At 43.8% G+C, this 26,987-nt stretch overlaps 1 protein-coding gene across 1 annotated transcript in view; it reads left to right on the plus strand.

The window, feature by feature from the left end:
* Synpo2 (synaptopodin 2) overlaps nucleotides 1–26,987 on the plus strand; it is a 142,466-nt gene that overhangs the window by 106,227 nt on the left and 9,252 nt on the right. Inside the window, exon 4 of the mRNA XM_041668623.1 lies at nucleotides 1,450–3,644. Within this exon, the coding sequence (XP_041524557.1) occupies nucleotides 1,450–3,644 (2,195 nt within the window). The remainder of the gene's footprint in view (nucleotides 1–1,449; nucleotides 3,645–26,987) is intronic.

The raw sequence follows: 26,987 nt of genomic DNA on the forward strand, positions 1-26,987 counted from the left end.
ACCAGCAGTGAGCTTGGTTTCCCAAAGTCATGCATTAGCTTTCGAGCCCTTGTTGTTCCTTTGGGTGCATATTTTTAGCACAGGCATTTGTAGCTGTGTTGGCATGTGCCAGTGGCCGCGCCCTCTCCTTTAGGCACCCTCACATATATAGCATATTAGCCCCAGTGCTATGACAGCATGCGCATAGTTCACAAGCTGGCAGCGAGAAGACACTGTGCAGTTGTTACTGTCAGTTTAATAATAAGCTGTAACATCACTAGTCAAAAAGGAATCACATTTAATAATGACCACGTTTTAAACTATTTGGTCTGCACAAAATTGGATCACCAGAAAAATACCTGTAAGATTACTCCAAAATTAGTTTCTTTCATTCCATTTTTTTTTGATTTACCAAGTCTGACTTTTAACAACGAAAATTAATTTCAATCATGAAATATCTTATTCTTCTGGTATTTTTATTTAACTCATTACAAAATTTATTTGTGAATCATGCTCGTTAAAAGTGGTTACAATTAATTGATGCTATAAATTCATTTGTCATTAGTTTTTTTCTAACAGTAAAATGAAAATGTAAAGTTTATCATTTTAAAACTGCCAAGTTATTTTTTATGGCATAATTGTTGGATCACTTTCAATGTCAGTTTAAAAGACCTCAAGTCATACAATTTTTAAACATCCCCAAGCTTTGTACTCATTCTTTCTGCATCTTAAGCAGCATTGTATTTTCAGGAGACTGTTACAGTTATAGAATTCTGTAGATAGTGTTGAACCTAGAGCTTATTACAGATTTTCACAATGTTCCAGCACTCTAAAATACAACTAATTATTAGCTCGGTGCTGTCAATTATTATTAATTCACTATTGTGAATTTATATTAATTCAGCAGCCCAATGGAAAGATTTGAAGTGACCCTCAAAGGAAAAAAGAAGAAACTTAAATATTTAAATGCATTGCATCGAAGCAATTCAGTTTTGACATTTTTTCTTTTAGATATGTCAGTACAAAGTACATCTTGTTTTCAAGTTCCTAAAGGATATTCTTTTTAATGCAATCATATCCTATTAACTGGAACTTCCCAACCTATTTTTCTTTTTAATTAAAGTTTAAGAAGCCACGGGAGTGGGGGGCTCTGAGTTGTGTTATAAATCAGCATATATAAAGCTGTGCTTGGGTGAGGAAATGGAACAAGATATGCTGGGCTCTATGTTACTATTATGTAAGTGCAAATCTGAAAAGCAGTGAAGAGTGTGTGGTTCAGTGCTTGATTCTGTGCACTCCCCAAACACCGTGGACAGGGGTAGAATGAATGAAAACGAGTTAGATTTCTTTAAATTTCAGTACCCAATTATATGAATTTTTTGTATATATTCATTTTCCCCATTGGGAATCAATTGCAATGCATTAGTCCTTGCATTCATCAATTGAATACAATCTGTGTATTTTTCCTAGGGCTCAGGAGGAGCGAAAGTCTGTCTGAGAAGCAAGTGAAAGAAGCTAAGTCTAAATGCAAAAGCATCGCTCTTCTTCTAACGGATGCTCCCAACCCCAACTCCAAGGGGGTGTTGATGTTTAAGAAGCGGAGGCGGAGGGCCCGGAAGTACACCCTAATCAGTTACGGTACTGGCGAGCTTGAAAGAGAGGAGGAGGAGGAGGACCAGGAGGAAGGTGACAAGGACGAGATAAGTGAAGTCGCATTTCTTGGAACGAGCGAGTCAGAAGTGGATGAAGAGTTACTGTCGGACATTGACGACGACACACAAGTTGTGAACTTCGACTGGGATTCTGGACTGGTGGACATTGAAAAGAAACTGAGCCGAGGGGACAAGATGGAGATGCTGCCAGACACCACAGGCAAGGGGGCGCTCATGTTTGCTAAGCAGAGAGAGAGGATGGAACAGTTCGCCGCCCAAAACGAAGAGGAGAAGGCGGGTACACTGCCAGGCAGAGAACCAGACGGGCTGCAGACGGACGGTCTGAGAACCGTGACTTCTTATAAAAGGAAGGAAGAGGAATCCGTGAGAATGCAGAGCTCTGTGAGTGAAAGCTCCATCCAGATGGGCTGTAGTCTTGGCAATGTGCCACAACAGAATGGCTTCAGTGGCATTTCTGAGACAACAGGGGCCCAGAGGATGATCCCTATGAATAGAACCGCCAAGCCGTTCCTGGGAACTATGAACCAGCCAACAGCACCCTTCTCCCCAACCCGGAGTGTGACTAGCCCCATGTCCGACTTTCCTGCCCCACCACCTTACTCTGCCGTCTCACCTCCACCTGAAGCCTTCTCCAGAGGGGTAGCAAGTCCAATCACTGGCCCAGCACAGCCCCCGCCATGGCCCCAGCCTGCTCCATGGTCACAGCCAGCGTTCTACGATTCTTCTGAGCAAATAGCTTCCCGGGACGAGAGGATCGCAGTGCCGGCGAAAAGAACAGGCATACTGCAGGAAGCCAGAAGGCGAGGCACAACAAAACCCATGTTTACGTTCAAAGAAACCAAAGTGAGCCCCAACCCTGAGCTCCTGTCACTTCTTCAAAATGCAGAAGGTAAGCGAGGCACTGGAGCTGGAGGGGACTCGGGGCCGGAAGAAGACTATCTCAGCTTAGGCGCAGAGGCTTGTAACTTCATGCAAAGTTCTGCTAAGCAGAAGACCCCACCTCCCGTCGCTCCAAAGCCTGCAGTCAAGTCATCCTCCTCACAACCAGTAACCCCAGTTTCTCCAGTCTGGTCTCCAGGAGTGGCTCCATCCCAGCGTCCTGTCTTCTCCACATCAAACCTACCGAACCCACCACAGGTCACAGCTGTGTCCTCCATCAAAATAGCCCAGCCTTCCTGCCCTCCTGCCCGGCCTGCGAGCTCACTGAACCTGGCCGGTCCCTTCAAAGGACCCCAAGCAGCAGTTGTCAGTCAAAACTACACACCCAAGCTATCGGCACCCACACCGCAAGTAAATGCTGCTCACGCTGGTGCCGGGGGACCATCCAATGAGCTTCCTGGAATGAGCGGGAAAGGAGCCCAGCTGTTTGCTAAAAGGCAGTCAAGGATGGAGAAGTACGTGGTAGATTCCGACACGGTGCAGGCCCACGCAGTTCGGGCCCAGTCTCCTACACCGTCCCTGCCAGCCAGCTGGAAGTACTCCTCGAATGTACGAGCACCCCCTCCTATGGCCTACAATCCGATCCATTCCCCCTCATACCCACTGGCTGCTATCAAGTCTCAGCCACCTACCGCCCAGGCCTCCAAAACAAGCAAGAAAAAGGGCAAGAAACCGCTTAACACTTTGGATGTCATGAAGCATCAACCGTATCAGCTCAACGCCTCTCTGTTTACCTTTCAACCTCCTGATGCAAAGGATAGCCTCCCTCAAAAGTCAACGGTCAAGGTCACTTCAGGCCCAGCCCTGAAGCATGCCCTTCCTCCCAGACAGGTGAACGTTGGCTCTCCCACCAATGCGCAGGCTTCGTCTGTGTACTCAGTACCGGCTTATCCCTCTCAGCCGTCCTTCTTCGCGGAGCCCACCTCGCCTGTGAGCGCATCCCCAGTTCCTGTGAGTGTTCCCACCTCGCCGAAGCAAGAATCGGCTTCCTCGTCCTATTTTGTGGCACCAAGACCGAAGTTCTCAGCCAAGAAAAGCGGTGTCACAGTCCAGGTGTGGAAACCATCGGTTGCGGAAGAGTGATCTCATAGCTGAAGCTGAGTGTCCGCTTTGCTTGAAATGAATTGTTTGCAGTGTTGAGTCCCCAAGAAAGCTTAGCCGATCCTCAACTTACGTAATTTCAGATACCTTACCTCCCAGTCTGGGTCCAAGAAGCATAATAATATGGTTTTGGGTCAAAACCCCAACTCAGTGTGACTTAAAATATATTTATTTTCTTTGCACACTTACATCTATCTGTGATATCCCAAAATAGGCATGTGCCATTACATCAAGTAAGCAGGATACTTAGGTAATTTTAAGCTTTAGCCAAAGACAGCAATCAGTGTATCCAAGCTTGGAAACCCAGCCTTTATGTAACATAGCTGTGCTCCCCTAGTGGAAGGGCTCAAAAGGGTGAAAATACAGCATGCTGGCTGAGATTCCCCTCAAGTCATTCTTTAGTCCTATTTCTGGTGTTAAGGAAATAGGAAATCTCTGGAGGGCAGGAATCAGCTCTGGCCAGTCACCTCAGATACCTGTTCTACCGCAGAGAAGGAACTCAAGAGACTTGTTGAGATTTGTGTAACTTAGCAATAGCTTGCAAGGAGGTTCTTAGACACAGGCATTTACTCAGTATTGGGCCCCTTACTAGCTGTTCTCACACACTTTACTCACTTCAGAAGATTTATATAAAGTAATTAGGACAGGGCGAGAAACCTCGTTATCCTTAGAAATGGCTTTCCGCGGTCCTTGCCCAGTTCCTTGGGGAGCTGTGAGGGTATCTCCCATTGCCCATGATAGCACGTGTTTGTTTTCCTCAGCTGAGGCAAAGGGGGAGCACAGTAGGGTGAAGGAACATCAAAAGGAGGATGGACAGAAAGTCACACACTTGCTTTGAGAAGCCACCTAACTGGGACTGGGAGAGTTACTGACCACAGGAGCTGGTGCGTGAAGACAAAGCAAGAACCGTTGAGAGCCTGTCCGGGTGACCTCATAGACTTTCTTCTCCTGTTCAGCTTGCTCTTGACCCATGCTTCCTCTACTGTCCCTTGCAATTCTATTCTTGCACCTTTATTTTCTTACTTGCATTTGATGAGCCAGCATAGTTTTGAGCAAGGTTACCTTGTGAATTTGGATTGGTTACACACCATGTTGTCATCCAGCTGGCGACGAGGTTAATAATGGCCCCGATCGCAAACCTGAAGACCTTTCTCGTGTCTATTTTAAGTCTGGGCGCATCCAACCATGGAAACTATTCATTGTGAGTTCATGGAGAGGAGTAGAAAGCAGTTTTGACAGCTCCAGGGAAAACGGTCTGCTGTGGGCAGGGCATGGATGTGTCTAGAGATTTCATGTAAAGACTTTCATGGTTTGAGAGAACACAGTAGCACTCCAGTCTCAAGATACCTGTATTCCTGCCTTCCTCTGTCACCGCCTTTCTGCTGTATTCCACTATCCTATTAAACTATTACCTTCTTTATCTGCTCCTTGTATTCCTTACAAGCTTTGCATATGACTTTGCTCTAACCTTAATCATCTCCCTAAGGTTTCTCTTACAGCATCTGAATTTCCCTTTGGAGAGTACCCATTTCTTTTTGGGAGCATCCGTTGTCAAACTGTTAGTTTTAGGTATTTGCAAAATGTAGGGAGGAGTAGGTCAGCTGCTGAGCGGTGGAACTCGCTGTCCCGCTTCTCTCTAGAAAACCACCTGTTGTGTTTGCTGGCGATGCAACTACCGGGAGTGATTTGGTCTGTTTGCCTGTATGGAAATCAATTAGTAAGACTCTTGACGAAGACCAACCCCTTAGACGACAGTGTGTTTGTGTTACTCATTGCCTGTATAGGCAGCTCATTGAATGGCATGAATTTTTTTATCTTATGGAACAACCAAAAATCGCTTAGCATGAGTTAGAAGAAAGACCTAGAACTTATGGGTGCTCTACCTGACGGCTGACAGGTAGTTAATTTGAAATCCTTGGCTCCAAAGAGCTCTTGCTCGTAGTGACCCCAAAGTGTCCACAGTTCTGCAGTGGTTTATGGTGTTCAGTAATAACATGTGTCCTGACTGTGCTTCCTGTTGACCAGCGATCTTGGCACAGCCACGAGCTGCAGTCCAAAACCAAAGGCACAGCTACCATGGCTATGCTGTCGTCTTCTCTGGAGACCCCTTGTGGGTTTAGAAACCCCTCTAAGAGACATGCCAAACATACAGACTCAGTATCGACAGTTTTTCCAGGTGGCCCAGGACCACAGGGTCAAGGGGTGGAAGTTAGATGAACTCACCAAAGACCAGTGTGGAAAGAAGGCCAAACCAACTCCCTGAGGAAGATGGGCTTCCTCCTCTTCTCCCTCCTCCAAGGAGCTCTGCGAGCCCCCGCCCCTGTGTTGGAGTTATGACAAAGATGTCAGTGTGGAAGGTAGGAGGTTAGAACTCTGGGTTCTAATCACTGCTGCACCCACCTTCAAATCTGGGTCCTGGCTTTGCTTGGGTGGAGGTTTTTGGGTCAGCTGGTTGGCTGGGTGGGGAGTCTGGAAAAGCGGTTTCCTTTTTTTCTTTCCTTTTTGTTTCCTTGTTGGTTGGTTTTGTTTTGCTTTGCTTGCTCCTCCACTCTTCAGGAAGTCAATTTTTGTTGTCAATGACAGCGATGACGGATCCCTGAGCACGCCTTGTACTGGGTTCCTGAAGAACTGTACCCAGAGGGACCCGCTGCCTGTTTATTCACTGAGAGGTACCACTGATTGGCTGAAGGGCTATGCTAAATTCTTCTTCTGAGAGTGGTGCTGGGGGAAGTGCGTACAATGTGGAAGATTCTAAAAGGAAGGCAGAGAGCATACAAATACAAGCACAGCGTTGCCCCACGTTCTGGAGGGAGTGCACTGACACCTGAACCCAAGAGCACTCACTGGCCTTTGATACCTCGATAATATGTGTGTTTTTTAATACTTCGCTATTAAGCGTGCCTGGTGTGGAGAAGGGGCGACACACCGCCTGTGTATTTAGGCTATCCACTGACACATTGTTAGAACTAGTTTTTATAATGTACATTTGAGTGACCGCTCTCGCACATGGAAAATGGCACTATCTACAAGGATTGTTGACGATGACACCCACCACCATCTTATTTAATATGCATAAGAAGCAACTGGTTTTCAGGCACATGAACCCTGTCTAAGCTCCAAATAGTTACTTAACATAAGCTGGCATCTTTTAGTCTAGAACGGTGTTCTCAGCCTTCCTAATCCTGCACCCCTTTAGCACAGTCCCTCATGTTGTGCTGACCCCTGACCATTACGTTATTTTGTTGATATTTCATCACTGTAACTTTGCTACCGTTATGAATCATGATGTCCATATTTGATATGCAGGAGATGTGGAACCGTCATTCAGCACCCAAAGGGGTCTCGGCCCACTGGCTAAAAATGCTGTCTTAGTTGGTGCTGACCTCTGTCAGTGTAGAACAGCTGCGGTTTATCCCACAGCCTATATGCTAGCATCCGTTAGTCACATCTGGGACACAAAAAACAAAATCCTCTTCAAGAGATGCACGAACAGAAGAGACAAACGAACATATCAGACAGCTCTCCCAACTGCAGTCACTGTGACAGAGGACACCAAGGGTCCTTGTTACAAACCTCTCTGGGGCATGTCCAGTCATGCCTGTTCAGAGCGCCGGACTCGGGGTTGTCAGTACCTACTGGGTGTCACCTCAGTTACTTAGAGCAGAACCCACAATGCCCCCAGCAGCCGTCAGGAAGGGTGTTTGAAATCAGTCATCAGCCAAGCGCCTGTTTTCTCAAATGCTCAATCCTGGACATGCTTTCGGAAGGAAATATGGAGGACACATTCAACTCTTGAAATCAGAGTTGTTGAGTTTGTTTTTTAAAGTTTAAACACCACACACACACACATACATACACACATATCATGAGAAAAGTATGTGAATTCCAACAACCAATATTCCCAGAAACACTGACCTTCTCCGGTCTTGTGTCCCATATTTCTGGACTCTGGGGGACACAAAGACCTTTGTGAGCACTTCAAAGCTGCTGGAGGAGTCGACAAGCATTCTGGGAAAATGCCAAGTGAAATTCTTCTCTTGACTTCCTACCAGGGTTGGCCTCGAGCCACAAAGCAGACCAGTAAATTCCCACAGGGCCCTGACACCACTTATCCCCCTGTGAGCGCCATCTTCCACAGGACCACTGAGACATAACTGGTTCCTTGACGTGATCAGGTGAAGCCTGTTTCCAAAATTATTAAAGTGTGTGCCCATGTGATATGCGCTAGCAATCTAGCACTCGGCACCCAGAAATCAAAGATCTACTCAGAGGCAACTGGATGAAGAGAATTTTAATTTTAACACTGTCAAATCTGGGGTTAGGGGTGTCTCTCAGGTATGCAGAGATAGGTTCCCAGGTTCAATCCCCCAGATCACTGTGAGGAAAAACAGTCAAGTCCTATCAGACACTTATTAGATAACTGATTTTATCAGAAGTTTGGGAGCTAACAGGGTACAATCAAGACTCAGAGGGTGGCTTCTGCTGGACCCTATAAATGACTTTTCTCATTATGGGCACACACATCAGTTTTTGCTTTTATTCTTCACTGTTTTTTTCCATGTAAAGATCCTTGTGGGGGTCTTTGTTTATCTCATTCTTGCTGCTATAAGGTTGGTCAGAGTCCCGAAGCCAACTCTCCCGAGACCTGCCCTTCAGCCTTCCTCTGCTGATGGGAACACTCAGAGATGTCCCAGCACACTGCAAAGATCTGATCCCTGGGTTCCCGCCTTCTCAGCTTCATAGGAAACGTCCCTGGTATGTTCCTGAGAGACAGTCTAAAGGCCAAGGGCTGCAGTTGGCCATGCATGGGAAAGAAATGCGCCTTGTAGGAATAAACAGGAAAATCTTCCTCTCGGAAGTCGACGTCAAAGAGTACAGGGTTGTCTCTTGTTACACTTGGGGAGGGAGCGGTATTTTCACACACCAGGAAATCAAGACTCTTGGTTATATCAGGGTGGCAGTTGGGGATCGAAGCCGGGGTAGCCATTCTCACAGTTTCACAGCTTCTGAGGGGATAGGTTGAAGGCAGAAGGCAGATAGGAGAATTAATGTATCAGTCGTCTGCTATATGACAGGCAGTCTGTGAAATATTTATATAAACTGTAAAGATAATACTGTCTTTTTAAAACCTTTAGCCGTCAGTCCGCTGAGTATCCTTTACACACTATCCTTTTGACCAGTGGTCCAGGTAAGGCCTGTATAGCATCTCTCGTGCCCATTTCATGGACTGTAGATGGGATTCCGAGGCATAGAGGCTAGAGACCTTGCCCTAGGCTGTATGCTGTGAGCTAGTGTGCCCTGGATAACTCAGTGTGCAGCCTGCCTCCTTAAGCCATGTCACATTTACTCCTTGGAATTGCCCCAAGAGCCGAGGTGTTTTCCTTCTCTATGAAACACCTGAAACTCAGAGAGGGTACTGTTTGCTAGGTCTACCGTTCAGATCTACTGACCAAACTGTAAGATGTTTCCCTGCTTTCTTGGGCTCAAGAGAGCTACTGAAGTTTCTGTGGTAGTTCTGATCTTGGGGTAGTGCACAAGTCTTAGCTATATGCCTGCCAGCCAAGGCTGTACTCTCCATACAAGACTGTATGGTTTCCACTGGGTTCTCACTCCTTAAGACCCCTTAGTTGTCTGTTGAGCAAGCAAACTCACCATACAGTTCCCTGTGCCATATAAATGGCTTTGGCTACAATGAGCGGCTTTAGGAAGGACCCCACTTTCAGCATAAGACAGTCCAAAAATTTATAGGCTATGACATCTTGTCAGAAATGAAAATAATAAATCTCTAAGAAATATCTACTTTATAAGTTTAAAAAAAATGGCTCTGACAGTGAGCTTGTGTGGCTGGGTTACATGGGCGGGCTAGGCAAGGGGTGTGATTTAGATGGTAGATTGGGACTGGGGATGTAGCTTAGCAGTACATTACTTGCCTAACTTGTGTAAGGCCCTGGATTCAATCCCTGCAATGAAAACAGTAAAGTAAAATCAAAATAAAACATACCAAATCTGAGAAGAGGGTTGGTGATGTAGGGAAGGGAAGTACACACAAGCAGATGGGCCGATTAAGACAGTCCCCTGGCTTTATGCCATCCTGACCATGTGTAGCTCAAAGAAATGTCCTACGAGGCAGTCTTTGAAGTTGGGTTATTTCAAAACCCATAACTCTTGGCATTTCAGCAGTGATTCTGGGCAGAATAATGAGGGACAAAGCAGTTCCTGGTGTTTCAAAGGATACAAGTACTTATCCCTGGGATGCTTGAGAGCAACACTTCCCGTTGAGCCAGCAGCCACCCTGGATGTACGCTGAGGCGTCAATCCCTTCCTGCTGTGCAGACCCCACTGGAAGATTCCCCACCACACACAACTATCGCTGTCCTCGTCAGGGTTACTATTGCTGCGATGAAACACCATGGCCAAAAGCAAGCTAGGGAAGAAAGGCTTACACTTCCACATTGTAGTTCAGTATTGAAGGGAGTCAGAATAGGAACCCACACAGGGCCGGAACCTGGAGGCAGAAGCTGGTGCAGTGGCCATGGGGGTGCTGCTTATGGCTTGCTCCCCAAGGCTTGCCCAGACTGCTTTCTTATAGAATACAGAGCCACCAAGCCTGGGATGGCACCACTGACAATGGGCACAGCCCTCCCCCATCAATCACTGATTAAGAAAATGCTCTAGAGACTGGCCTGCAGTCTGTCTTATGGAGGCATTATCTCAATTGAGGGTCCCTCCTCTTAGATGACGCTAGCCTGGGTCAAGTTTACATAAACTTAGCTAGCACGGCCCCTGTCAAATAATTCCCTGCAACCATAGTCCACACCTTACACTTCAGGGGAATGTGCCAGACCAAGTCCTCCAAACACCCACCAAACGCCCACCGCTTCTAGTCTCAGAAGTTACCAGAGCTGTGTTCATTGGTTTCAGGACAATAAGGGGCCAAGAGAAAACAGCAAAGAAAGAAAACCCTCAAAATTTAAAGAGAATGATACTAAATAACAAAAATTTGTGCATTTTATAAAAAAAAAAGCCATGTTTTGGGGGTAAAGTATAGCTCAATAGCATAGTAACTGCCCCGCAAGTGTGAGGTCTTGGGTTCCATACCTAGGGCTGGAGAGGGGATAGGGACATGATTTGATTTGGGATAATAACAAAATAATTACTCCTTAAGTCATTGATTCTCAACCTTCCTAATGCTGCAACCCTTTAATATGGTTCCTTATGTGACCCACAGCCAAAAAATTATTTCATTGCTACTTCATAAACTATAATTTTGCTACTGTTATGAATCGCAGAGCAAATATTTGGTATGCAGGATATTCGATATGCAACCCTATAGGAGTCATGACCTATAGGTTGAGAGCCGCTGTCTTAAGTGAATTCCATGCAGTACATGAGATAATACATGTACACTTGGAGCATACAGAGGCAATCCCCCCCCCATTTGTTTTTTATTTTTGAGGTAGACTCCCACTGTGTATCCTTGACAGCCTTGAAACACACTACAGAACCCAGGCTAGCCTGCAATTTTTCTGTGATCCTCCTGCCTCAGCCTCCAAAGTGTTAAAATAACAAGTGCAGGCCACTGTGCCCAGACCAGTGGCCCATTTTATAGTGGATAAGAGTGTGTCCTTCATGGCCAAGAGATGGTGTCGAGGTTGAGAGCTTTTCCAGGTGACAAGAATTTGAATCACAGCACCCACATAGCATGGCTATCAACTGTAAGTCCAATTCCTGGGGGATACAGTGCCCTCTTCTGGCCTCTGGTGGTACTGCACACTTGTAGTACACAGACACATACGCAGGCAGGCATATAAATAAAAATAAGTAATTCTTTTTTTAAAAAAAAATAGTGTGTCCTTGGAGCAAAATTGCCTTCATCTTAATCCAACCCTGTTTCTTGTGGGTATCAAGGCTTTAAACAAATGACTGTACCTCTCCATACCCCAGGATCTCAGCTGTGAAATGAAGCTTACGCAAATGAATGTGCACTACATGTATAGAGCAACCACTCACATATGGAAAGCACTTAGCGAGCGTTAGACATTGTTATTTCTATTAACGACACACCCGCCAGAAACCAGAACTGTTATTTCAGGAACTTTGCAGGGAAATGTTACCAGACAAGATCTGTGGGTTCTTTGTTGGCATGAATCTTACTTTTAGGGGAACTCTCACAACTAGGGGAGTGTATGTAGTTCAGTTGTTTACCTGTGTGCACAAGGCCCACCCCCACATCAATCCCTAGCTCTGTAAAAACTGGGTCTGGTAGTGCATGCCTGTAATGCCTGCCCTTGAGAGGTTGGGGTTGGAAGAGCAAGAGTTCAAGGTCATCCTCAGCTATGTAAGGAGTTTGAGTCTAACCTGGGCTAGAGACCCTGTCCAGTATCTGTATAAATCTCATATGGACATCAGAAATCCATTTCCCAAAATATTTGAGAGGTCCATCTTCATTGATTTTTGTTGTTTATTTTAGATTTGTTCTTGCTTCTGTAGTTCAGAGTATCCTTGAAAAATCCAGTGTTCTGACCTCATCCAGAGCTTCAACTGCCTGTGTTCCGTGCCCTCCCCCAACCTGGCCAGCCCCACTCCCCACCCAGCCAGCCCCACTCCCTACCCGGCCAGCCCCACTCCCTACCCGGTTAGCCCCACTCCCCCTGCACGTTTCCTCTCTGCTCAGCTGCTTTCATTTTTCTGCTTTCTAGTCCCCAGGTGCGCTGGCATAGTTTCAGTGAGCATTAAGGCGAGACCAGGATGAATTTTTGAGATAATCCTTTGTAATATTTTTGAGATAATGTTTAATTCAAAACAATGCTTCCGATAGAGTGAATATGTTACGCTTAGCAATCTGGAGAGTACTCTTTGCGGGAGAGATCTTGGTAAGTCAAATATATTCTCAGAGTAAAATAGGCAGCCTTCTGAATAAGGTTCAGTAGGATCACCTGTCATATAGAAAGTGGGACACCCCTACTCGCCTTTCCCGAAGCCGCCCAAGCCTTCAGTGTGCTGACCGCACCCACTGACCGGGTTCACTGCTGCTCACTGTCTTGGGCCTGTGGCAGTCACGTAGGACAACGAAGGGTCAACAGCCCGACCTGTTTTGCAGTATTTGTGTTCCTTGCCTGAGAGGCATGGTTGCTTTCCAAAACCACAGTGAAACTCAGGCCTCCACAGAGCAGGCACCCAGCTCCCAGGAAGGCAGGGAGCCAGTCTGAGAAGCGATGCAGGGAGGGACCTAGCAGCCCAGGAAATTTTTGTGGATTTCCTGGAACTTTGAGAATGTTTCTGAGTCAGAAGCAGAAGTCAGAGCTCAGAAGACTTGATCTTTAAAAGAATGACAAATCAAAACAAGCCTTGATTTGGAATTTTTATTTAGATCCAGCGTACTTTTTCTTTTGAATATAATTAAACTGACGTTGCTTAGTTTTCCTTGTGTGACATCTAGTTACAGTCAAACACAACACAGAACCGGGTCCTAATAGCAATAACAAAACCCAAAAAGCCACACCTTGGTCTTGTGTTGGTTTACCCGTGGTCATTTTTCTTCTAGTGTGCCCTCAACAGCCAGCCACTCCACCTAAGATTCGCCACAGAACAAGCTGAGGCAGGACAGAGCAGGTGGCCAGAGAGTTGTAAATCAGTCCTTCAGAATCAGGTTTCAGGTTCCTTCCTGCCTTCCTTCCTTCCTTCCTTCCCCCTTCCTTCCTCCTTCCTTTCTTTCTTTCTTACCACTCCCAGCACCAGTGGATGGTGGCCTGGTTACCTGGCCTGCCTGTTAATTTTTGTCCTGTTTGGCTAACTGCAATTCTTCACGGTGGCCTACTATGACCTCCATAGATGCTGGAATCTCAGTTAGGAAATGCCTGCTTCTGAAGCCAGCTTAATGGTGTAAACTGATAATTCAGCCTGAGGTAGGTGGAGGTAGGAACAGAGTTCAAGGTCACCTTCATTTACAGAGAAGTTTGGAGGCTAGCCTTGGCTTCATGAGACTCTGTCTCAAACCAAACCAAGAACTTCGCACTGAAAACTTCGTGCTCAAAGTGACGCAGCTCCACCCGTAACATTGAAACAAAGTAAACGTATCACTCCAAATATTTGCTTTTAATTTTAATTTGGTACTTCATCAGCTCAGTGAGACTAAGTCCTTTGTACATAGCACATTTGTTTGAGTAAAGTGTTGTCTTTTCGGTGTTTTTATTTATCTGGAGCTTTGGATGGGGATTTTTTTTTTTAATGTTTTGGAGACAGCTTCTCACTCTGTGGCCCAGTAAGCAGGGAACTCCAAGGAATCCTGTGGGTTCTGCAGTTAGAGTGTAAAATGGCAGGATGAGCCACCGTGCCTGGCTCACTTTCTGGTGTTTTAACACTTGGTTTTTCAGCTTCTATTCCCCTAGGATAGATGGGTGCTGGGCCACACCTTAGGAACTTCTTTACTAGATCTGGGTGGGAGTCAGGAATTTGTCATCTAACATACCGACAGGTGATTTTGGTACAAACTGCTTGGGCACCACATTTTCTGAAACCCATTTCTAACATCTGTCAACTTTACTAATTAAGACTCCTAAGGGTTTGCAATCGCTCCTCCTTGGGGGTTGTGGACAGACGGGCTCTGAAGCTGCCTAGAGGCACTAATGCAAACGATGCGTAATGTCCACCAGGTGGCAGCAGACGCTTCCCCACTCCCAGAGCTTTGGTCATTCTTGGCTCAGCAACTGACTTCCAATGTTGTCCTTGCAGTGTAGAAGAAGAATGGAGATTTTTATCTCGTCAAGGATGAGCGTAAATATTTTCATAAATAGAACACAAAAAATACATATGTATGTATGCTTAAATATTTACACAGTAGTTTGACAACAGGAGCATTTAGCAAAACAGCAGTAATAGATCCTATGAACTCCTTAACCTTGAATTATTCACCATGTTTACAGTATCATGCATGAGTCTCTCCTGGGGAGCAGTTTCCAAATCCAGTGAGAAAACAGCTGGTTATCCCCATGACATCTGTCTCAGTGTTAAATCACTGGGCGTGCTCTGATGGGTATATCAGTATTGCAGCACGCAGTATTCAGCACAGGGTAAGACCACTGGAGTCTTGCAGCATTGTTTTGGAGGCCTCTGGGGCCTCCTTGACCAACTTACAGGGAAGTGTCTTCTGTCTGGCCTTGAGATTTCTGATTAATAACCCTGTGTTCTGGCATGAGTCTTTTTTTTTTTTTTTTTTTTTTTTTTTTGGTTTTTCGAGACACGGTTTCTCTGTAGCTTTGGAGCCTGTCCTTGAACTAGCTCTTGTAAACCAGGCTGGCCTCGAACTCACAGAGATCCTCCTGCCTCTGCCTCCCAAGTGCTGGGATTAAAGGTGTGCGCCACCACCACCCGGCTCTGGCATGAGTCTTATCAACCCATGCAGGGTATTTCTGCTTAAGCACCTTTTAAGAAACAATTGCATACTTTTATATTGGCTTATAAAGGAGTAGAACTGGATAAAGATTTTTATGTATGTTTTGTTGCATTTAATCCACGTCTGCCACTCTTCAGTCCACATACCCCCATCTTGATTAAGCCTCTAACCCCAACTTTCCCCCCTCAACTTTACCATCATTAGATCATTTAGTATACTATTTTCCAGTTCCATCAATCTCCCTGCAAATTTAATTTTTTTTCTTTACACTCGAACAGAAGTCCATGGGAATATAGAGCACATTTTTGTTACCCAGCTGATGGACATCTAAACTGACTCCACTTCCTCCTATTCTGTGACCGTGGCTGAGTGAGTGTCTGTAGTAGGAAACAGACCTTTGGGTGTATCTATAGGAGTGGCTTTAGTTCCGTCATACAGTAGGTATAGTTTTGGTTTTTTGAGAAACCTCTGTTCAGATTTCTAGTGGCTTCACCAACTTGCACTCCCACAAACAGCGAATAAGTGTCTCCTTTCCCTACATCCTTGTCAATGTTCATTTGATTTGTTAATGGGTAATATTGTGTCTTAGATTTCTATTGCTGGGATAAAGTATGATGATCAAAAGCACCTGGGAGGAAAGAGTTTATTTCATCTTATAGCTCTCCTGTCAACTGTATCACTGACAGAACTCCCAGCAGGAACTCAAGGCATAATCTGGAGTCGGGAACTGAAGCAGAGGCCATAAGAAGCACTGCTTACTGGCTCGCTCACTATAGCTTGCTCAACCTGCTTTCTTATCTACCCCAAGACCACCTACCAGGGGATGGGACAACCCCCAATGGGCTGGGAACTCTCACCTCAATTATTAATCAAGAAAAGAGCCCCACAGGCTTGCCTACAGGCTGATTGTATGGAGGCATTTTCTCAGCTGAGCTTCCCACCTCTCAGATGGCTCTAGTTTGTGCAGAGCTGACAAGACGCTAGCCAGCAGATGGAATCTCCAGGTAGTTTTAATTTGCGTACCTTTGGTAGCTAATGCTGTTGAAAACTTTTTAGACTGCTTATGGGCCATTTGTATTTCTTTTCAAGAACTCTCTCGGTTCCACAGCCTAGCTTTGTTGAGTTGCTTTCTTGATGTTTAGGTATTTGAGTTTTTTGGCTATTCTAGATACTAATCATCTATTAAATGTATAGCTTGCAAAAATTTTTCTCCTACTCAGTAGGCTGCCAACCTCTTCAGTCGACTGTAGTAGGAGGGCAAATTTCTTTCTCCCACTCAGTAAGCTGCCTATCTCTTTAGTTGACTGTAGTAGGAGGCCATTTGTTTGTTCTTGGCTGCTTAGACCCAAAACAACAACACAGAAATTGTATTAATTAAATCACTGCTTGGCCCATTAGCTCTAGCTTTTTATTGACTAAGTCTTACACCCGAATTTAACCCATTTCTAATAATTTGTGTATCGCCACATGGCTGTGGCTTACTGGGTAAAGTTCCATCTGGCTCCAGCAGGGCTATATGGCTTCTCTCTAACTCCACTTCCTTTCTTTTAGCATTCAGTTTAGTTTTCTCTGCCTAGCTCTGTTCTACCCTATCACAGGCCCCAAACAGCTTCTTTATTAACCAGTGGTATTCACAGAATACAGAAGGGAATCCCATATCACCTCTCCCTTTCTGTTTAAATAAAAAGGAAGGTTTTAACTTTAACACAGTAAAATTACATATACCAAAACAGTTATCAAGCAAGAATTACAGTTACAATATTTATATCTAATTTAACTTTTATCATGACTAAGGAAAACTATATATTCTTCAACTCCATCAAAGACTCCAGAAAGATATAATATTACCTAAGTAAATAGGAAGTGCATTGTAAGCAACTTCCAAAACTCTAGAATTGACAGAGACATCTTACTGCCTGGAAAGTCACCCAAAGTTCTTCTGTACCATTGGGGCATCCATCTTCAGCCTACAGGTCCATAGTATCCAGCAGACTTTTTCATGAAGCAGGAAATTTCAAAGACAGTTCTGCCTATATTGGCAGTTTGTCAGTCACTTTCTTCTGTGTCCTGCAGAATGTCTGGTAGACTCTTTCATGAAGCAGGAACCCCAAAGGACCTCTAGGCAAGTTTAGCAGTCATCTCTCTGTGGATCCCACATGTCCAGCTCACATAGCATAACATCAAGCAGTCCAGGCAAGTGCAGTTTCTTGTCCAAATGGCTTGCAAACTCTTTAAGTAGCCTCTTTGATGCCCCTCTTCCTCTTGAAGTAACTGGTGCTTCCAGGAGCAGATGTGACTCAGTGTCATAAAATGTGCTAAGTTATTAAAACATTTTAAATGCCATATTCTGAAGGTCTCCAAAAGATTTGAAGAATACCTATCTATCTGAAATACATCTCTGTAATCTAGAAAAATCTAAATAATATGACTACAAGCTTGACTATTATAGATGATTATCTATTACCTATATTTCTTAATTATACATTACATTTTTAAATGAGATGCACAAACACTATACCTTAATCAAGAGGAGAAATATACATATATCAAAATTGATCTTAAATTTGTGTCAATAAACCAAGATCCATACCAATGCAAATCTCTATAGCATATCTTCCTTTAAATGTAAACAAACATTTATAAACAATATTTGGCATAGTTCTCTCCAAACTGCTTCCTGCTTTTTGTTGAGCAACATAATTTTGGGGGCATCTTTTGTCCATCAAAATACATTAGTCCTGAAGGAATTCCACAGGTTCTCATCCTCTGTGGAAATAAAAGAAGAACCTCTTTTCCAAAGCAACGTATCCTTAGACTCAAATTTTGAAGTCAAGATACTTTTAAAATATATATGTTGGTTACTTAGCTCTTTAAAGTCAAAAAATTCAAAGAAAACACAATAATATAAACAATTCTGACTCTCTGTTCATATTTTATCTTTGTATGGCTTGTTTGTATTTATTCTATTACTTACTATTAAGGTGTTTCGTTAAGTTATTTAAATCTCTCCAATTTTTAAATATAGGCACTTAGAGCTTAGAATTCCTCCTTAAGACAGCTTTAATTGTATCTCATAGGTTTTGATATGGTGTGCTGTAATTTTCATTTGATTCTAGGATTGTAAATTTTTTCTGTCTTGGTTTTTCTAAGGACAGTGCCCATTCACTGTTCAATAGTTCATTGCTTAATTTCCATGAGTTTGTATATGTCCTAGGGTTTCTCTTGCTATTGATTTGTAGCCTTAGTCCATTATGATCAATAGAATATAAGAAGTTATCTCAGCTTTCCTATATCTGTTAAGAATTGTTCTGTGTCCTAGTATATGATATGTTTTAGAGAAATCTCTGGACTCCCAAGGAAAACATATATTCTTTATTGTTTGTATGGGTATTTGGCAGGTGCCTATTAAGTCTATTTGATATATAATGTCACTTAATTCAGAGATTTCTCTGTTTAGTTTTTATTTGAATGCTTATCAGCTGGAGAGAATAGAATATTTATGCCACCCACTCCTATTGTACTGAGGTTATTTTGGTGACTTCACATTTATTAGTGTTTTTTTTTAATTTTTATTTTTTCCATGTAATGTGGTGCAGTTGTGTTCAGGCTGCTAAGTTTAGTATTCTTGATTGATCATTCCCTTAGTCAGCAGGAACTGGCCATCTTTATCTGTTTTTAATAGCTGGAGCTTCAAGTTTATTTTGTCAAATATTGGAACAGTGACACCTGCTTGCTCTGTATGTCTGTTTGCTTAGAATATGTTTCTTCAGCCTTTCACTCTGAGGGAGGGTCTGTCTTTTGTAGTGGGCTACATTCCTCAGGAACAATAAGGAGTTTGTTCCAACCTTTTGATCCCATCTCCTAGTCTGTGTCTTCTGACTGAGGAATTAAGACCATTAGTGTTCCAAATTGTTCTTTAAAGATGTGTATTAATTCCTATCATTTTGTTAATATTGAATTTTTCCCCTCTTCCTCTCTTTCTTAGCTATTATTATAGTATGGTTTATTCTTCCCAGTGGCCTGATGTATGGGGACTTTTCCCCTTCAATCTGAAGAATTTCTTTAATCATTTGTTGTAGAACTGACTTAGTGATCATAAATTCTTTTAGTCTATTTTTGTTATGGAAAGGTTTTATTTTCCTTCAGTTATGATAAGTAGCTTTGCTGGTTAGTATGGGCTGGCAGATATTTCAGAACTTGAAATACACCATTCCAATCCCTCTGGTGTTTAAAGTCTCAGTTGAATAATCTGCTGTTTTCTTAGGGGCCTGCCCTTGTGTGCAATTTTTTTTTGTTTCTCTTACTGTCTTCAGTTTAGTTTTTTGTTCTGTATATCCAATGCTTTTATTTTAAAACGACAAGTGAGGTTCTTTTCCAGTCTTGTCTGTCGCCCCCCCCCCCCCCCCCCCGCCAAATACCTCCTGTGTTTGGATACTTTTTCTAGCTCTGTAAAATTTTCTGTTATGATTCTTTTAAAAATGTTTTCTATACATTTAGAATGAGAGTCTTCTCCTTCTATTGTATACCTGAATGTTTAATCTTTTCAGAGTATCACATATATCTTTGAATTCTCACTAGTATCTTTTTTATTATTTTATTATCTTACTTTTCTGTTGCTATGAAGAAACACCATAAAAGAAAGCATTTAGTTGAGGGCTTGTTTATACTTTCACAGGGTGAGTCCATGACTTTCACGAGGGAGGCCTTGCAGCAAGCAGGCAGGGTGGAGGAACAGTAACCGAAAGCTTGCATCCCATCTGCAAACAGAAGACAGAGAATGCCAGAACTAACTGGGTATGGCATAGGCTTTTGAAACCTCAAAGCCCATCCCCAGTGACTCACCTCCTCTGACAAGGCTGCACCTTATCCTTCCTAAGCAGTTCACCATCTGGGAACCAAACATTCAAATACGGAAGCCCATGGAGGCCCTTCTCATTCAGACCACCACATCTATCTCCGTCCTGTGGGGTTGTTCTGTGCTTGCACAGTGTTGTCAAGCTCACCTCTTCTGTCCTCGCCTCCATCCACTCTGTTGCTTTTTCCCCTTCAATTTCCAGTGTTCTGGATTGGTGTTTCTACCTTTGTTGAAGTCCTTGTTTATTTTCTGCATCACCAAGAAGGAAATAAGGAAATGTCATTCAGCCCCTTGTGGCTTTGATCGTTCGTACTCACAGTCATTCTTTTGAGTTCTGGGTGGGGTTTCATCTAACCCCATCTCACCAAGTGCCGTTATTGTAAAGCTAACACGTATAGAAAGACCTGCTGTGTCTTGTTTTTGCTGACTTTTCCCCCCCCTTTTATGTGATGTTGGAATTTATGCATCTGGCATTGTTTTGTTATTTGGTTTAGTTTTTGATCAGCTACTTCCTTCCAGTTTCAATTATCTGCAAATTTCACACACAACTCGAATGTGTTCGAGCTGAACGTGTTACAGTTCAGAAAATAACTCCTCAGGAGGCCTGGTGTAAACTCCGCATCCATCCTCTGACTAGAAGATTAACTGCAAGAACAACCACAGCTGCTGAATATTGCCACTATTCAAATATTTTACTAGCCAGTTAGCGACAGTGGCTCCTTTGACTGCAGTAACTTTGGAGGCTAAACAGGAGGATAGGATAGGATAGGATAGGATGAAGTGCACTTGGATTTTAGTTAGCATGTTTATTTTCTAAAGAAAGAGAGGAAAAAAGTATGGAATTTGGTGGGTAGGGAGGTTGGAAGAATCTGGGAGGAGTTGAGGGAAGGGAAGCTTTAATCTGACTATATTGTAGGAAAATATTTTTTCATATATATATATATATATGAAATCATCATGTAACCTAAAATACACCTACTGGAAAATAAGATTTGAATTAGGAGGGAAGCGGACTAGGTAAGGAATGGGAGAAGTATTAAACTAACACCAAGCAAAAAACAGAATGAGGCAGGGGAAGTAGCTGGAAAATGAGGGAAGAGGACAGAGGGAACTAAGGCGAGCGCACCAGACGTGGCAGAAGAGTAAAAAAGGCCTTAGAGCACACTGTGTGTGGGAGCGTGAGCAGCAGCCCTAAAACCTAACTAAGCTCCGTGAAAACAAAAGCAAAACCATCACGAGACAGATATGCAAGAACAGAAGTTAAGTAGTGGAAAGCAAAAAAATCAAAGAACGCTTATGGAGTAAGCGGCTGGGACAGCGACACAGTTGACAGACAAGGTTCCCAGACCCCTCTGGCTCTTCCAGGCTTTGTGTGGCGTCTGTATAGGAGGGAGGAGTGGAGGATTGGCCTCTGCAGCCTAGGTTCCCTGGTAGTCGGGCACCTGAGGTAATGGCGGTTGCGAGTCTTTCCTGGTAGTGCCTCTAAAGCCCGGACATGCGCCGTGGCCACTTCTGGTTTTGCAGCTCCCCTGCATGTGTACCCTGCGAGCTTCCTCTGCACCTTCCACTGCTCTTCCCTGGGCAGCTTTACCCAAGTTAGACTCTTATTAACATAGAATTAAATAACGCTACACGTTACAAAACTTTAAGGCGGCATTTTCAACTATTTCGATAGAATGTAGCTTATATTATTAATAGAAGCATTTTAATAAGCTATACTTCATGCATTGGCTTTTTTTCTGAAGTTGCTAAAAATGATTGTAATAACTGCTTTCAGGCCTCAAAGTAGAATATTCAAATTCAATGTTATTGCCTGTGTCCTCAATTCTCCAGTTATTTATGCAAATGCATGTAATACACGCTCCGTGGTATGGGGTAAATACCTTTTGTGGCTGTGTTCTTTATTTGGGGGGGGGGGACGAGTTGGAGGCTTTGCAGATGGCAGAGAGTAACAGACACTGAGCTCTCAGCATTCAGATGGGCACATGGTCAATCGGGATATTGTAGCTGTGTTTTCACTGGCTGTCTCTAAAACGAAGGGATCGCCAGAAGTACGCACAGATTTCTCCATAGCGTGGATCTCTCTGACCTTAAGTTGAGCGCTGCTGTCTTTATCTCATTTCTTTTTAAGATAGACCATTAGGGACAAACCGCTCCTACTCCGGTCTAGCAGGGAGTTGGGGTCAGGGGTGGTGGTACTTCTGGCCAGCACAGCTGCCTGTGTTCCTGCTAGCACGGGAGGCAGGGCTGGCTTGGCGCTCTCTGAGGCCAGCATTGCTAACCCCACTTCAAAGTCAAGGCTTGCTTCTATTTTTATGTAGGACCGGCAGCTCGCCCATGCAGTTGCCTCTCGAACAAAAGGTTCTGCCAGGTTTCTGACACCTTTAGAGCCACACGGTCTCTTCACCCAATAATAAAAATAGTCATGTTTGCTGGGTTACATGGCATTCAATGTACGAACTCAGTCCTCTTCTACCCGGAATCTGGAAATGGTAGTCAACATTATTCCTAGTTTACAATTATAAGAAAAGCTGAATCCTAGTGGGAAATCAGAGGCAGTGTGTCCGCGTCTCTAGGATGTCAAAATTCTCTTTCTTTTCAGTGCAATGTGCAGTCACTCCCAGCCCTTACTCTTTCTCAGACAGGTTATCTATAAACTTGAGGGGAAGTCTAAAAGTTCTGCCGTTCAGTTGGTTTTCTGTTACTGTGATAAAACACCACGTTCAGAAGCAACTTGGGGAGGAAAGGGTTTATTTCTTCTTAGACTTTACAGTTCATCATCAGGAGAAATCAGGACAGGAACTCAGGCAGGAACCTGGAAGCAGGAGCCATTTTGTGTATAATGATCACGTTCATCAAACTCTCTTAAAATGTTTGGTTTCTTGGCTACTTTCCTGATAAAGCAGATAGATAGAAACAAAGATTGATAGATAGACACAGTGCAAAAGATAGAGACATAGAGACATATATGGTCTGGCAGGACTTTTGTCTATTGTTGCAAGCAGAATAATAACGCAAACTTGTTAAGACTCTCGTCTCGTTCTCGGTGATAAAAGAATGCAACAATTGGATTTCCAAAACTTTCCCATGGGAGGATTTTGAAGAGACCATGACAAAGACACTAGCACAAAAGCATATGAGATGCCTCCTCATCCTCCAGCGTCAATCTTGATTATATTTTAATCACCTTGAGGAAATAGTTGCCTGTATTTAAAGCCTCACCTAGGGATGGGATGTAGGTGAGTGCTTGCCTAGCACGCACAGGGTCCTTGGTCAGTCTCCAGCTCGGCTGAAACTAGGTGTAGTGCTGAATGCCTGTAATTCCAGAGCTCGGGCGGCAGAGGCAGGAGGATCAGAAGTTCAAAGCCATCTTTGACCATTTTGAGGCAATTATGGGCTATATGAAATCCTCCCTCAAAAAGTATAATAAAGCAACATAAGATAAAGTGAGTCTATATATTAATGTAGTTTTTTTTAAAAAAATACTGTTTCCAGACACATAATAAATGGAAAAATCAACTTAATTTTCTCTTCTTCCAGCCCTGTCCTGGCTAGTTGCTGGTCAGCTTGACACAAGCTAGAATTATTTGCGAAGAACCTCAATGGAGAAAATGCCTCTATCAGATTGCCTGCAGGCAAATCTATGGGAACATTTTCTTGACTGATGATGGGAGGGCCCAGGTCATTGTGGTCAACGCCACCCCTGGGTAGATGGTTCTGAGTCATGTAAGAAAGCAGGCTGAGCAAGCCCTGGGGAACACGCCAGTAGGCAGCATTTCTTCATCTCCTCGGCTTTAGTTTTTGCTTCCAGGTTCCTGCCTCGGCTTCCCTCCATGGACTGTGACCTGAGATACATAAGCCAAATAAGCCTTTTCATTTCGAAGTTGTTTTTGGTCATGGTCTTTAGAGTGATGTGTGTAATTCTGCCCTTGGGAGACAGGAAGAGGAATTAAAGACTACCTGAGACCCTGCCCCAAAGAAAGAAGAAAAAGCAGTTCAGAACTCCCAAATTCCTATACCTTGGATGCCAATCGTCCATTTTCATACTCCACTTATTTAGAAAAAGTTGGTCAATACATGAGGTGAGGGTCAGGGTTTAACTCAGTGGTAGAGCACTAACCTCCAATGAGCAAGGTCCGGGGTCCCCATCTCCAGCGTCACAGAGCAACAAAGGAAAATCGGCATGGATGGGAGAGCACACTGATGCATCTGCATTAGGGGTCAGGGGAGTGTGCATGTTTCTATTGCCACACGTACCTGATATGTGAAACGGGCTACATTTTGTAAGTCGATCAAAAATTCCAGTGATGATAAGAAAATGTCCTACTTACAATAGGATGATATAGAAATCAACATTCATTTAACAAATATTTGCTAAACAGCTTTTATTCTGATGCCAGGTATTGTTTTAAGAATTCTCTCCTCTCTCCCTCCCTCCCTCTCTTTCTCTCTTCCACCTGTTTCTTTTTTGGGAGCTTTTTGGCATTTTTGAAACAAGTTCTCACTCTGTAGTCTACAATTCTTGATCCTCTGGGGCCTCATCTTTCTAAATGCTGTTGACTGTTGACCTAAGCTTCCAAACCTGTCCTCTAGGGATATCTTCATAAAACAAAAAACATCACCCTTAGACAGATTTCAGACCTTAATTTCTCTCTTCAGGAGAAAAACAAAATAATGATGTAAAACATGTTTCATGTTAGACTGAGTACGGAGGGAGGGAGGGAGAGAGGGAGGGAGGGAGGGAGAGAGAGAGAGAGAGAGAGAGAGAGAGAGAGAGAGAGAGAGGTTGTAACGGAGATGGGGAACTCTGAGAGGTGGAACACACAGACTGGATGACATTTGAGTATGGGCTGACGAAGGACGGAGTCACGCTGGTGTCTGGAGCATTGTGTCCCACACAGAAGGATCAGCAGATCTCAAGTCTGGGTTATGAGAATGCCTAATGTCTCAGGAATTGCAAACAGAGATGCAGTGGGGATTTGGCAGATTTTGTGGGCCATGTAGAGGCCAGCGAAAGATCTTTGGCTTTGGCTCTTGTGACATGCGCAGTCAAAGGGGAATTTTAATCAGAGTATCATAATCTAACTTCAGTTTGAGCAACCAGGAAGGCTGGACACTGAAAATCAACTGCAGAAGCAAGGATGGGGCTGGGGTCTATATGGTGCTGATCCAACAAGGGCTCTTGGTGCCTGAGCCCAACGTGGCAGCAGTGGAAGCAGGGACCAATCACAAGGTACTGAGCATGCGTGAGGTCAGTGCTGTCGATTCCCGACCAATCAGTGGCAGGAGGGGCGCCGGCTGCAAGGCCTTTGCCTTAGCAAATGGAAACCTGGAAGCTTCTTTTTGCTTTTTGCACGCTTGCTTCCATGAGTTCACGTCTCCTAGGACCTCTGCTTTCAGAAACCCTAATCAGTGTTTTAAAAGGCAAAGGAAGTACAATCGGCTCCTATTTCCTTGCTTTGGACCTCTCGAGAGCTGCTTGTGATAAAGTGTGTGTTTGCAAAAAGTATTTTCTGATTATGCGCTTAAGAGAGAAAGGTACCAGAGGAGCTGAAATAATATTTGTCAAGTGGAAATGCTTTCTCCATGGTGCACGTGTAAGCAAGACTTCAGCCAAGAAAATTGTTCTAGCCTTCAGAGTTTTGGAGATAAAAATATTTGTTCGGATCGGAAAACCCGTATCACATTCTACGCCTCTGGCTGCTAGGACAATTCGCAAGGCTTTAGAACAGCCTTTGTCTGTCGTAAACTTCAGATGATGTTTCCATGCTAAGGTCATTACCAGACGGGTCAGGAAGAAGCCAGCTAAGCTGTTTGGTTTCAAAGCCACGAGAATAAATGACGTTTAGTTGGCCTGAAAAGACAGTTGCTGAAAAACTGAGAATGCCCCTTAGCTCCTCTGTGCTTCTTCCCTGAGTGCAGAGCCCAGGCGTGTCTCACCAACAAGAATAGAAGAATGTCTAAATGTGATCTGTGCGTGGTCCCTGTGTGCCGGTCATTAATGCTAATCAGCGTTGCCTAGCACCGATTTAATCAGAATTTAAATGACCTTTTCTAAAATTTCTAAGATTGCATTCCATTTTGTTTTCCTGGGTTCAAATGTTAAGAGAGAACATACAGAGAGAATTGCCTGTAGCCCAGGCTGACCTTGAACCTGCTCAGGGCCAGGGTTTGACCTTGAACTTCCTGTCTTTCAACTTCTACCTCCCAAGTGTTGGAATTACAGGCCTATGTCATCATGATTAAAACTGAGGCTTTGAGTTTGCTAGGCAAATGCTCCACCAACCAAGCTACAGTATCAGCACCCAGCGATTTGTTAGTTTTTGTTCTATAAATGTCTCCCCCAAAACAATTTTATATATTGTTTCAAGTAAAGTCTAACATTATATTAAGAATGAGCAACATTTGAGTTTTTTTTTCTTTTGAGACAGGGTATCCTTGTGTAGCCCTAGCTGGTCTGGAAACCACTATGTAGACCAGGTTTACCCTCAATTTCCAGCAATCTTCCTGCTGTTGCCCCCTGAATGCTGGGATTACAGGTGTATGTAAATCTATCAGATTAAAACCTGATCCAAGTGTATGTAGCTCAATGGAAGAGTGCTTGCCTAGAATATGCAAAACCCCAAGTTCAATTCCTAGAAAAAAGAGAAAGAAAAATATTAAAAAAGATCTATGCTATGAGAATTATTGTGCCCAACTCTCCACACCAATGGCCTTTAGCTTCCTACCCTCAGAGAGGCTGCTCACCTTTATCAAGGGCCAGCAGAAGACAAACAGAACATAGAGATAATGACAGTGTCTCCCTCCTGGGTCTGTTGGGAGGATTGTAGGAAATAGTCCGCCAAAGCGATAAACACCCCCGCTGGATATATGATAATAAGCAATAAGTTCACGTCAGCTATAATTAAAGGTGAAAGTAGAAAAATAGTATTTAGTGTTCAGTCCTCCCGTGGGAGTATATACCTCCTGCCGATTCATGAGTTCAGTGAGAATCTGGTAGTCTTTACTGTATTAAAAATATTGGGCTATTTTAAGATTGGCATGGAAA

The sequence above is a fragment of the Microtus oregoni genome, unplaced genomic scaffold (assembly GCF_018167655.1).
Source record: "Microtus oregoni isolate MIOR12 unplaced genomic scaffold, Mior012 000000F_ref0000247, whole genome shotgun sequence".
NCBI lineage: Eukaryota > Metazoa > Chordata > Mammalia > Rodentia > Cricetidae > Microtus > Microtus oregoni.